This window comes from Stigmatopora nigra, chromosome 12, assembly GCF_051989575.1.
Source record: "Stigmatopora nigra isolate UIUO_SnigA chromosome 12, RoL_Snig_1.1, whole genome shotgun sequence".
NCBI classification, from domain to species: Eukaryota; Metazoa; Chordata; class Actinopteri; order Syngnathiformes; family Syngnathidae; genus Stigmatopora; species Stigmatopora nigra.
In genome coordinates this window covers 13,962,631-13,975,975 of record NC_135519.1, presented here as the reverse complement: position 1 = coordinate 13,975,975, position 13,345 = coordinate 13,962,631, and the positions used below count along the sequence as shown (strand labels likewise).

Here is a 13,345-nt window from a genome sequence, read left to right as displayed (position 1 = left end):
CATTTTATAAAACCATTTTTTCTGTCCAAGATGCCAAGAAGAAAAAAAAAGTAAATATAGTCCAATAGGCATCTGTTAATAGAACAGTTTTTTCGATTACTATAGCCTAAATATACAAAACGGAGAAAAAAATCAAATAGGAAATTTGTCTCTTTGTGCCTTGCAATTTGCCGGCAAGCCATTGACTCCAGCACCCCGGCGAGCCGTGTGACGCTAACGACTGTAGAGACGGTTGAAATTCACTCGCTAGCTAGCGCACCCGCTGAGCCAGCGCCATGGTTTTTGGCCCACTCGTATATTTAAAGCGCAATTATCCGGCTCGCTATGACGTTAATAATCTAAACTGCAGTAGTTAAAGGAGGGAGAATAATTAAATGTTTCTATTTGTTCCGCAGCGGCCCCGCCCCCTCCCTCCTCCCCCCTCCCACCGGCACGAGAAACGAGCGGCGTTTGTCTCTAATCTGCAATCTATACATGAAATGAGCAACAGTGCGGTCCTCATTAAAAATGCATGCTGCGCGTGGGGCTAGCGAGACCAATTATCCCACCTAGCGTATTCCGATGGACGATAACAAAAGCTTCCCGCCACATCGTGGCCGCCTCCCCTTCGCCGTTAGCCGTCGGGGAATCGCGCTCTCGTGGCTAAACACGCCGCGTCCTGGAATTCGTTGGTATCGGCGTGGAAAAGTTGAACGCTAGACGGAGATTTCCCTTTTTGCGGAGGACTGGGAGAGAGTGGGAGAGGCCCAGGAAGTGTTGTTCCTCGCCGCTGTCCATAAACACGGGAAAAGAGAGCCAAAGAAAATGTCCCTGACTCACTATTTCCACTGTAAACATGGAGACGTACGTACGAACGTACTCTTGGTATATGGCCGGTCAGGCGTCTCTCCGCCTACGTTTATGACTGCGCTTGATTGACTCACCCGCCCGCCGCCCACTATAAACTTTAATTTTTTGAAACCTGTGTTTTTCTTCGCCCAATGGAACATTTAGCAACAAAGTACGCCAGGCGGAAAAAAAGCTAAAGTTTAGGATGACGTGTCAATGTTAGCTCTTGGCCATATTTGTTGTCTTAAGCACTTAGCTATGTTCGGCTAGGCTAATTGTTTTGCAAGTGGACTTTCAAAGTGGGTTGTGGAAATGGGTATTTTTGATTTTAGAGTCTTTTTGAGGTAAATGTAGCTTGATGTTGTAGTGTTCGTAAGTGAGAATCAATGTAACCGTGACATTTTCAAAATAAAATAACGGAGAAGGAAATTCATTCAGTTTTGGGGAGGGGGATGACGTCACTTGGATCTTTTTTGTATCTAGACTCACTCATTTGCATATACAAAAAAATTTAACCTGAAAATAAAAACATATAATTTGTAACCTGAAAAAACAACAACAATTTGTAACTTAAAAATTTTGTATCTAGAGGCATTTGTAAGTAGAGGTATGACTGTATTTATTTGACAGGCCCGAGTAAACTACAAAAAAAAAGTGTGACTTATGATACGGAAAATACTTTTGGTTTGAAGCAGCTGTGTTTTTGTCCGAGTTGTTGCCAAATGTCAGACGGACAGAGTACGAAAGCTATCTCTTTCTTTCTTTTTTTTCTTTTTAATTACATTTCCTCCGCAGTGAAATAGGAGGCAAGATGGACACTCCGTATCTGCCTGCCGCGCCTAAAAACTCATCTAAATGGAAAACACATTGTCTTCATTATTTTTTTTTACCAGAGCAGAGAGAGAGAGAGAGAGAGAGAGAGAGAGAGAGAGAGAGAGAGAGAGAGAGAGAGAGAGAGAGAGAGAGAGAAGGTGGGTTGTCATGGTAACAGCCATCTGAGCGCAAGCGGGCGGCCGAGGGGCTGCTTTTAGGGCCGGAGGAATGGAGGGAGACAGAGGAGGAAAAGGGGGGGGGGGGTGGGGGTGGGGGAGAGAGGGGACCCCTGATCAAGAGGGTGGAGATGAGACAATAGAGAGCAAAACCAGGAAGTCCTGGACTCAAAAATGGCCGCCAAAACGGCCAACTCTCCTCATTTGGATCCTTACTCGCCATTTTTCTGACACGAGAATGCCATTGGCTTTCCTTAAGATAACGTACAACGCTGTAATGTACTTCCGTAATGTTTGTTTCTGCATAGTTGAAACCCATGACTGGTTTTTGACCCCAAGTCAAATCCCAAAAATCCCGCATTCCATTAGAAAATATGCCCAAATTTCATCATAAGGCGCATCCAATGGCGTGGCCCCGCCCACCATGGTCTCTTTCCCGGGCTACCCCACCCTTTGCTAAATGTTTAGCCCTCCCAAAATATGGATGTATTAAAGCCCCCTGAAATAGAGGCAAGCGCGCGCCATCTATCTAATCCACTCTCGTCAAATTGGCGGTGTCTTTAGCGAGCGTCTCCCTCCGCCGCCGCCGTCGATGTTGGGCGAGCTCCTGTCAGTTTAACGTCAACTGGAGGATTAGGGTCCCCCGCACCCGCGCCGCAGACAATTGTTTATTTACAAGTTGCTTCCCGCTCGTCGTCGCCGGCGGCGGCAACGTTTGCGCCACTTTGCCAGTGACAGCCGTGTGGCGATTAAAGAAAATGAAAGTAATTGCTAGGGATTCGCCGAGTAAACACGGCGCCGTGAGTCTTGGCGTCCACGTTCCTGCGTTCCCTTTTTTATTGTCAATTTGACCTTGGAATTGAAGCTCTAATTTGCCTTTTTGACAAAAACTGCAAACAAATGTGCTTCTTTTCTTGGTTTAGATATCATTACATTCAGCGTTAAACCTGTGTTTATTAAGATTTTTGTTTGAATTCATAATTGCTGAATCTGAGAATATTAGAGAGGGAGTAGCACGTCCGCCTCGCTGTTCTAAAATGGAGGGTTCAATCCCCGATGGGTTGTGAGATTTATTTTTGGTGAGTTTTAATGTTCTTCTCGCACTTGTGTGGCTTTTTAGCAGGTACTTTGGTTTCCTCCCACCTCCCAGAAGCTGTTTAAACTCGTTAAATCACTGGTGTCCAAGTGGCGGCCCGCGGGCCAAATGTGGCCCGCCGCATCATTTTGTGTGGCCCGGGAAAATAAATAATTTCCTGATTTTCCCCCATTTAAATCAATAATTGTCATTTTTAATCATTTTTTCTGTGTTATTTGTTCAAAAATAATTTTGTAAAATCTAAAAAAATATATAAAAAAAACCTCAAATAAACATTTTTTTAGATTTATAAAAAACTGAATATACAGGGCTTTTAATCCAGTTCTTTTAATCCATTTATTTAAAAAAAAACTAAATATTCTGCTTTTGAAGTATTTATAGTTATTGCCGCATCATTTTTGTTTTGCTAATACCCGAACATTCAATGTCACGGTGGTTGGATTAGCGATGAGTCAAGCCACACGTGAGGAGGTGATGCTGGCGCTCTCGATAAGAGGGAGCCAATCGGGGAGCTTGGAGTAGACGGTCGGCGTCTTGTGGCCGAGCCTTTGTGTCCGGCGCCGTGATTCATGTCAGCCCGTAATTGGTTTACCTGCTCCTTGTGCGTCTGCCGTGGGAGAAGCGCAGGAGAAATGACCCGGGGATGACCTCTGGCTCCGTAGTCATTTCCCCTCCTATCTGGCCCGCCTGGCTTAGCGCCACACGCAATATGTCGCCAGTGCATTTTTGACATCTATTTATTATCTCTTCTGACGTGTGGTACCTCCGACAAAGGCTAGATTTGGGAGCAGATATGGTTTAAGGGTATTTCGTGATGCTAAATGTCTTTGGGAGTGGATCAGTGATTTGTTTTTTTGGTTTTTGAAGAACCATTTTTGAAAAGAAATTAAGTTCAAATTGAAAAAAAATGCAACACTCCATCCAGTGCTCGTAAATATCTGTTATACACAAAAGAGATGCTGCAAAAAACGGGCTTTCTCGCATCTAGAGATCAATATTTGCTCAAAAACAAATAGAAACCATTTAAAACGTCATTGTTGACGTCTGTCCCGCGCTCTTCTTTGAATCCACGCTAACCGGGGGGATGTTTTCCGTAAGAAATGGCGGGATGAGAAGCAAACAGCCCCCCCCCCCCTCGCCACGCGGCGTGCGCGCCATTAGACGGTTTCATTTTCACAGCCAGCTATGGTTTTTGTGTTCTTTGCTAGCCGTGCCCTGGTGCTGACACGCCGCGCTGAACAAACACGCAGTAAGATGAATGAGCGCGTCGCGGCACCCCCCGCGCGCACCCCCCCTTTCCGCCCACGCGGGAAGGTCTCGCCGCCTTCAAGCTTATTAAACACTTTCACCATGTCAGAGGATTGAAAATAGCATTTGTTTAGGAGCTTTCTAGTCGCCGCCCCCGGGCGCAAACCACTCTTTTTTTGGCCTCCTCAGGGGGGCGCTACCTTTGAAATCACAGACATTAGCGGGTTGACATAGTTTGGTGGGTTTTTTTGATGGCGTTTGGGTTTATTTGAGGCACGTTCATGGAAGGATAGTCCATTGTCGGCCACTTTTCCAAAATACGTTGGGTACGGACATTTTGGGGGTGCTTCCTTTTTACCTTGGTTTTTATCTGTCTCTACCAAGTATGTCGCCCAAAGTCTACCGAGATGGGCACCGGCACCCCGACCACGGCTTGAACATTCCGTCAGCTCATCCATCAAGCCGTTCCTTCTCCTCGCTCTCGTGACGTCTGAAAGCAAAACATCGTTAGCGTCCTCATTTTCAACCTCCGTAAGTGCACGTTCTGGATATATATATTCTTGCCCCTCCCCCTTTCCCCGCCACGCCACGCCACCAATACCATTTCATGGCTTAGTGAGCACATTGAAGCCCACTCGCTCTTTGTCAAGTCGGACGCTGCCCCCCCCCCCCCCCCCCCGTCGCCGTGTTTCTTTTTCACGCCGAGACGGACGGAGTCGCGCTCAATCACCCCCGCCGGATGTCCTTTCATTGCGTTTAGATCGGCAACCCGAGGACGCGGAATGTGTCGGTTTCCCCGTTTGGCAGACGTGGCAGTGCGTACGTACGTACGCTAAGCTGCCATCCGCTTGGTTTTCCAGCCGCGTGGCAGTCTACGCTGTCCGTCACGCTCTCTTGTCATCATCTCCTCGCCGCCATGACCCAGTGTGACGATAACAGATACAACGCATGCTGGCCACATGCAAACACACACAAACACACGCTTGGTTTGACATATCGAGCAAATGGCAATCCGGCATTTGGCCACTTGTGGCAAAGCACGCGTAGCGGCCACCATGCTCAATGCTCTCTTTCCAGCTGATAATTATAAATGGGATATTTGTCTTTACAAATATGTCTATAACTTCACTCTGCTACAACCTATCAAGTTAGAATGGATTGGACACATGCTTGCTAGGCTAAATGGACACTCTAAAATTCATCATATATATTTTTTGAACTAAAAACACAGAAAAAATGGATTAAAAAATGACAATGATTGATTTACAAGGGGTGAAAATCAGGAAATTTACTATATATCTATATCTATCATTTGAATTTGATCCTAAAACAGAAAGTTGGCACTCGTGATTGACTTTCCCGGGCCACATTTGGCCCCCGGGCCGCCAGTTTGACACCCACACCCCGAGTCCCGCTCCCCACGGAGCTGCACGTATTTATAGAAGGGTCTGGCGTGTCAAGCGTTGACGGGCGGCCGCCTGCTGCGACGCTGCTTGTCCCTTTTAAAAGGCAAGATAAACAAACAGCTGCATTGCACATTTCTATGGAGGCTGCCGGCGGTGGAGGTGGCGGCGGTGGTGACGGTGACACGCTTGCGCCAAGGCCCGAGGGAGCCATGTGACCGCTAGCCGCTCGGCTAAGAGAGCGAGGATTAGAAAGGGCTCTCACGGCGGACTAAACCAGAGTGACACTCAATAGAGGGCAACTATACCCTAAAAAACAACGTAACAAGCCAATGGTAGTCAGAGTGAAACCAAAAAGTGCGACTTATAGTCTGGAACGTAGGCTCCATCGTAAACCCAATGAGAGGGAGTGTGTTTTTCTACTCGGCATAATGGCTTGTGTGTGTATGGGGTGCGGGGGGTGCCGGTGGTGGTGGGGGGGTGGGGGGGGGGGGCTACAGAGGGCAGGAGGCCCCCGCAAGTGAGTGGTGTTGATTGGCCTGTTTGAAAACACACAGATTGTAGCGGGCCTCCCGATGTAGCCGCCACCGCCGCCGCCTCCGCTTGGCGTACCCGGGGAAAAAGTGTCAGTCGCCGTTGCGCCGTGCCTCGCCGCAACCCCGATCGCATTAGAGCAAATGAATCCATTCCACCTCTTGTAACAACCGGGGGCCTCTGGGAAGCTGGGTGGGGGCGTGGAGATAGGAGGGAGGCTTTTCTGAAAAGGGGAAGAAAATGATGGAAGGCGCAACGTGCTGGCTGCCTCTAATCATGTCTGAGGGCTCCAGAATGGCACAGGAAAAAAAAGCACAAAAGCGGCGGCGGGAGGCGAGAGGGAGAGGAAAAAAGAGACGTGGACGCGGAAGGACGGCCGGCCGGATCCCCCGCCGAGGCCGCAAAGCCGCATTGAGGCTTCTTCTTCTTCTGCTTAAATCGACCCTCCTTGTTCACCACTGCCCTCTACATTTGACGGACTGCATTGACGGAACATTATTTGTGCGCACGTCGGAAAGCCGCGCCTGGTCATTTCCCACAATTCAGTCAATCAGTGTCTCTTGTGGGCTATGGTCACATTGAATAACATTTCTACAGCAACATTGAGTACGATAGAAACAATCCCAATATGACGTGATTCAAGGCGGTTTGATCTGGATCCAACTCTGGATACCGTCCCCTTCGGCGTGTTGACTTTCCCTATCGCCTCATTTTTCGTCTTCCCCCGTTAGAAAGGGTTAATCAACAGCCACGAGGTCGGCTAGACCGTTGTAGAGCGTGACCCACCACCGTTTTGCAGCTCTGGGATTTGTAGTACTTGTTGGGGCTTAACGTGGCCCTCCCCTGGACTACCGCTAGCTTTCCAAAATTTGAGTTGTAAATGAAGCCTAAGCGACTCAAAAGAGAGATAGAGAGGGAGAGAGACCTCTACTGGATGTCGGTGGAACCGCCAGACGTCCGTCAGAGTCCAGTCCGAGTGGAGGTTTGTCCCCCCCAGTGGTGAATGAAGCGGCTGTGGTGATTTGATGGGGAAAGAGAAACGTGCGACATTCCCCTTCATGTTTAAGACTTTCTAAATGCAGTGTGGGTAATTCTACGCCGTTAAGCTCCCAGGATTAGTAACACACTCTTATTCTGCCAGAGTGCTTTTGAAGTCTCACCTTTCCGCACAATCAAAGTACGTCTGACGCTTGCACAGCGTAGAGCCAAGTGCCTTTGCAACATTTGGCCAAGATGGGGAACATTTGGCTGGCTGAGCCACGGCGGGGGAGCTTTATCGCCACCCAACAGCTTTTCTACAACACGTTGGCGCTGGCACAGATGCCCCGCTCGCTTGCCCGCGCGCCACCTGTGGCCGCCACCTTTTGTGTGGAGGAATCCGAGATGAAGTGGTCGGCGGCGGCGGCGGCGGCGACGGAGGTCTTGCCAGTGAAGCGGCGCCGTGACTATTAATCCTGATTTAACCCATTTTCCAGAGCCGCTCAGAGCCAATGAGCGGCGGCCGGAGGGATGCCGTCGTCTTTTAGGATTTTAGACGGAGAGGGATTCTTTTTGGGCCCTCATTCTTATGTGGCCAATCGGCGACATGTTACTAAGGGAACTAACTCTCTTTAATATACAGCTTCATTTCTCAGTGTGTTTGCCTTGTGTAGTTTACTACCATGCCTCAAGTCAACATCTTATATATTTATATATTTCAGCACCATGCTTATTTATATATTTATATCATATTTAAGACTCGCACTGTGGATTGCGTATTTCCGTTATATTTCCAAACGTATCGGTCTGGCAACGCATTAGCCGCCGGTTTCTGTTTTGGGCCAAGCAAGTGTTTTGACAGTCCGATCTTAACAGAACTGCATTGTGTTTTTGTCTTGCAGATCAACCGAGCACCAAGTATATTAATGGCGTCCCGGTAAAATCGTCAGAATGAACACGCTACCATCCATGGACCGCCACATCCAGCAGACCAATGACAGGCTGCAGTGCATCAAACAGGTATGACCTGAGAAAACCCGAGTTCTGCAGCATCTACCCTCTTCTGCACCTTTTCACGGTGATTTGGAACCGGACACTAGCGCTCCTGACCCAGGGCGACAGACCTTGACATCCCCTCCAGACCCATCAATAGTCCATCACAGACTAAAAGACAAACAATGAGGCTTTAAAGACATCGATCTTCGAGTCCCAGAGACCAGTTCTAGATCCGCGACAATCCTCCAAGGATGAGTCACTTCCCCTGGAGCTGGTTGAGATGGTCCCTGGGGGTGCCGTCTTTTTGTCCCCCTTTCTTGAAGCTTTACCTTGGAAGGTCAAGGCTTCTACCTTCCCCACGGGAACTCGGCATGCCCCCTACACCAGCATAATAAAGGCTTTGAAGTGGGCTGGATCTGGCCGCGGCGCCGTGTCCTTTCTGAGCCATTAACCTCTTGAGCCGGGAAGAAAGGGAGCCCCCTTTTGTCAAAACCTCTCATTGTGTCCCGCTAACCGGCCCGGCCTTCAGACAGACGGCAAGGAAATATAAAAGACTGGACTGTTTCGATCTTGGGAGAACAAGACAAGGACTGCCAGGACCCCAGTTTGTTTGTTTTCCGAATTGGCCAATGGGGAGGCTGTCCTCGGTTACTTTTTCGGAGAAAAAACATACGACGGCCAGTACTGGTTGGGGCCAGGACCCTGGATTAAGGAGGAACACTAGCGTCTTTGTGGCCCAGGGTGCGATCCCCTTCCCACAATGCAGTAGTGCGCCGAGCCAATGGAGATTTCACACAGTCCATGTCCTCACGGGGTCACGCAGATACTCAAGACCTCGACACCGAGCCAGACCCCGTCGACATTCTTTTGTTCCTCGATGCTTTTGTGCATTTTTATAAATAAGACGTTTTTTGGGGGGTTGTTTTTGACGGTTCTGCGTTTTTTTTTTTTTGCACAGCACTTACAGAACCCGGCCAACTTTCAATCTGCGGCTACGGAGTTGCTGGACTGGTGTGGAGATCCCCGGGCCTTCCAGCGACCCTTCGAGCAAAGCCTGATGGGATGCCTTACGGTAAGCAAACATTTCATGTCATACTTCAAAATTATGTTTGTTTATTTGCCCCTCCCAGTCAAAATTGATAGGAAGCCTAGCGCCAACAAGTGACCTTTTCATATCCAGATTTGGCCCCCGGGCCGCTACTTTGACACCTGTGCCCTAGCCTGACTCGCTAGTCATTAGCTCCGTGTGATAAAAGAGGCGCACTGGCTGAAAACGCAAAGGGTGGGCAAGGCGAGGAAAGAGGGCGAGGAAAGAGGGTGGCTATCACAAGTGTTAGCGTGAACAAACAGATAAAGGCTCATTAATGTGTAAATGACAATAAAAGCCTCCTCTTGGAGTGTGATAAAGAGGCGCACAATGCAGCCAAGCACTCAGCGTGGCGCCCCCGCCCGTCTAGCTCACAAATTGCTTCATTAGACTGGGAGAGAGCACCGCGCTCCTTATCGGGACAATTACGCCCCCTTGGATTTTTGGCCCGCGTCACCGCTTCGCTTCCTGCCGTCCGAGCCCGGCTCCCAATATTCATATCCAATAGCCAATAGCCTTTGTCAGAACTTTAGACAGACACAGAAGACATTGTAGACCTAGGTAAAAAAAAGTGGAGCCACACATAGAAACGCAAATAAATATTCCAAATTTAGCGCAGTCGATTTGTGCTGTGCGATATGGACATATGACATTATGAGACATTTTATGTAACGGCAATTGTCTTTGTTCTGCTAGTATTTTTTACGTTGCTATTTCCAATTGTCTTGTATGCATTACTCATGTTTGGGTGGCAGGGGGAGCCATTTGGCTAACTCCTGAGTGTAGAAAAATAGTAGATCTGGAGACCGATTAATCGGTTGGATGGAATTCCATCAGTCGGATGCCATCTGATGGCCAAACTGTGCATTGTGGCAAAAGGTATATTGGTATTGTATTATTAGATGAATATTTATGGTGATTAATGATGATGGAAAATATGATTTTGACATCATTTTGGAAATATGAATATGGCCACATCGTGTACTCCTGTCAATCCATTGAATCCAATTTAAAGACGCCATTTTGGTGTTATCTACTGAATTTTCTAGTTTCTAACCCTCTGATTTATGTGAGAAAACAAACGTGTTTAAAAGAATTGAAGTGACATTCCAGTCTACATGTTGTAAAAGTGATTTCCGGAGAGGCGCCTAATCCTAACATGAGAACAACATGGCACTCTGGGCGACCTTGTCGTGAGAAACAAAGTGTGTTTTGGAGGTCAAAAAGCTAACAGAGCAACGTTGTCATGTGTCAGATAAAAGCCAAGGCGTTTCCTGTTGAAAAAAAAAATCCACCCCCACCCCCTGAGTCTTCTTGACTACCTTCACTCAACAACGGCGGCGCCTACGTTCAAGCTCGTCATTCGTCGATTCAAAGGGTGACGAACCGCGGATGACCCGTCTTACGTCCTAAAACATTTGTTCGGAGTTCTTCCCCTAGAAAAATGAGTTTCCTTCCACCGGGTGTCAAACCAAAGGACCAAAAAAACTACAACAGAAAACCAGCAATGATCACAAATTAGCTTGGAAATGATCCAAAATGGAAACTGCCTTTGACCATTTTCACCAATTGTAAATGTAATCATCATAAATGGAGGTTGAAAATGAATGTATTGCCTTTCTGTTCTAGGTGGTGAGTCGCGTGGCAGCCCAGCAAGGATTTGACCTGGACTTGGGATACCGCTTGCTGGCCGTCTGTGCCGCCAACAGGGACAAATTCACACCCAAATCTGCCGGTAAGAGACGCCATTTTCAACGGAAACACAACATCGTTTTGGTTCAAATTGGAGGCTAGATTCCAAATGTCAGATTTGTCCTTTTTAGTTAGGCAAACAATATCTATGTGAAATTCGACAGTACGTCTAAAGTATATGTTGCTTCTTTTCATAACGGCTCCGGATGATATAGTGGTGTCCTTTATGGTTTTTTTCCATCTCTGATGTTCAATTATCGTGAAGAAGTTTAACACAAAGTAGCTCCCTCCCTTCTGTGTTTCATGTGCCAATAGTTTCTTGGCTGCGGCGGAAAAGCGGCTTAAGTGGGCGTCCAGACGTCAGTGCGCCGTATCGATCGTCTTGTTTCTCTGGCTCTGCCGTAATGTCATTGTTGTGCGGGCGTGGCTCGCGCTGTCGGGGCGCCGCACTCTCCTTCTGAGACGGCGCAATGTTCTCAGGAAGGATTCACAGTGGCTAAATAGGTGGGTCGCCATCATTGTGTATCTCGTAGAATCCAGCCTTTGAAAGCGTCCTTGGGCTCGTACCACCTAAAACCGACATCCAATGGCCATTTTTTTTAAAGAGTGGCGTGTCAAAGTGCAGGCCAGCCGACGTGGCGGCACGGGGGTGCAAGTGTGACACCCGAGAGGTGCTGGTGGAAGGGGGAAGGAGGGTAGTCTGGTGCCAAGTGAACTCAACTGAAAGCATCCCAGATCAATGGCGCTGTCGCGTGTATCAGGAAGTTGATAACGCAATTAAAATGGCCAGACTCCAAAGTGCAGCACTACCTTGACTTGGGATTTCAGCTTCTTTGCCCGGCAACTTCATAACCCCATTGAGTTGAAGTAAATATTAATGAATATATCTATATTCTTGTTGATTACAGTCTATGGCTAATTTCCATCTTTAGTCCTTTGTGTAGTTTGAAGATAAACAATGACACTTATTAGACACAAACACAAGTAGCACAGTTTTAGACTGTGTTGTGTTCGTAATTTTTTGGGGTCTAACAGCCAGGCTTTAAGATGATTGGCCAAGAGGTTCAGAGATGGTAGTTCACGTATGCTAATTGCTATTGAGGTCCAGGTATCAAAATGCTTTGGCTAATTTAGCACTCGTTTTGAAGGGAACTACACAGTCACCTGTAGAGCCAGCCAAAGTTGATGGCTTGTTTTTTTTGGTTACCAAATCTTGCAGTGGAGCTTTGTGTTGGAAGATTTTATAAATTAAGGTTGTGGAGTATTTGGTTTTCCCTTTGGTTAGAGGTTCAAAGTCTGGAGGAAATTTACTGCAAATGCTAATATGAGTAATGGCTGGTTTAAGAGTATTGAGAGAATGGCGTCAATTCTTGAAAAGCAAAAACTGCTGCTGTTCCTCAGTTTACACTCCGGTGAATAAAAATAAAGGGTTCCCGAATCCACCCACGCATCCGCCGTCAAGTGGAGTGCAGAGAGAGAGACGCGGCGGCGGCGTCCGTCCACCGACGGTCTGGTGGTCTGTGGGATTAGCTCATTGTTCTAAGCCGTAATCCCTTCAACAGATTTTCGCTATCTGCCGCTAGGTCGGATTGCATTAGCGCTTTTAATCGTTATCTTTAACCGTAGCGCCCTTGCTGCTCTACCTTTTGTCTCCGGACACACTCCAATCCACGTTATTTGTTCTCTGAAAAATGATCGATATATTAGCAATGTCCGGATCGTACCGGTTGAATCGTTACGATTCGTGGCTGCGTTGTCGTCGTACGGGTGAATAACCGCGACCCTGACAGATTTAGTTGAGAAGTTGGAGTAGCAAATGAGATTAGGGTTTGTAATCTGTTAGGGGTCTTACCGCCGCGGTCATGGTGACCCCTCCCGCAACGGATCTCGGCTAACTACGCTTAGCGTCCATCCAATAGTGACTCAATAAAACAGCCGTCCTTAGAAATCTGTTGAATGACATTTCTAAATCATTTGTGTCATTTAAAAAAAAAAAAAAATTATGAGCTTTAGCTTGAGTTTTTGACAACAATTCCAATTTGGGGGTGGCGAGTCGTTGTGGATGTATTTGTCCTTGGGACATGAATGGACACGCTTGGGATTAACAGCAGCTGTTCTCGGAATGAAAGCCACCTTTAATATTTAAGTCCGGACGGAGCAGGTTGCGGCTTGTCTCGCGCTCAAAGTCGCCTTCAACGACTACTGAGAAGCGCTTTGAGAAAACACCGATCTGATACGCTGCATTTTTTTGGCTAGTTTTGTCAAAACGTACTGATAACACCCACATTTTTGTACACATTTGTTTCAACGTGTTGTCCGATTTTTCGGTTTAAGTGACGAGCTCCACCAAGGGTTGAAGCTAAGAAGTGCAATGAAGGCTGAACTTAAGCTTGTTGTGTGGGATGTAGTCAATGATTTTTTCAATTTTAGCATGGCCAGTCGATCTGTTTTTCATAAGACTTTTATTTTTTATTTGTAATTACTATCCAGGGTA

The 13,345-nt window shown here is 47.3% G+C and overlaps 1 protein-coding gene across 4 annotated transcripts in view; it reads left to right on the top strand.

The window, feature by feature from the left end:
- Positions 1-13,345, top strand: part of zmiz1a (zinc finger, MIZ-type containing 1a) — a 44,601-nt gene that overhangs the window by 20,898 nt on the left and 10,358 nt on the right. For 3 of the 4 annotated variants that reach the window (XM_077729805.1, XM_077729801.1, XM_077729803.1), the window contains exons 4-6: positions 7,979-8,096; positions 9,031-9,144; positions 10,789-10,894. In XM_077729805.1, the coding sequence (XP_077585931.1) occupies positions 8,028-8,096; positions 9,031-9,144; positions 10,789-10,894 (289 nt within the window). In that variant the 5' untranslated portion in view covers positions 7,979-8,027. Of the gene's footprint in view, positions 1-4,545; positions 4,693-7,978; positions 8,097-9,030; positions 9,145-10,788; positions 10,895-13,345 lie in introns of all 4 variants that reach the window. The other variant, XM_077729804.1, reaches the window with a different exon arrangement.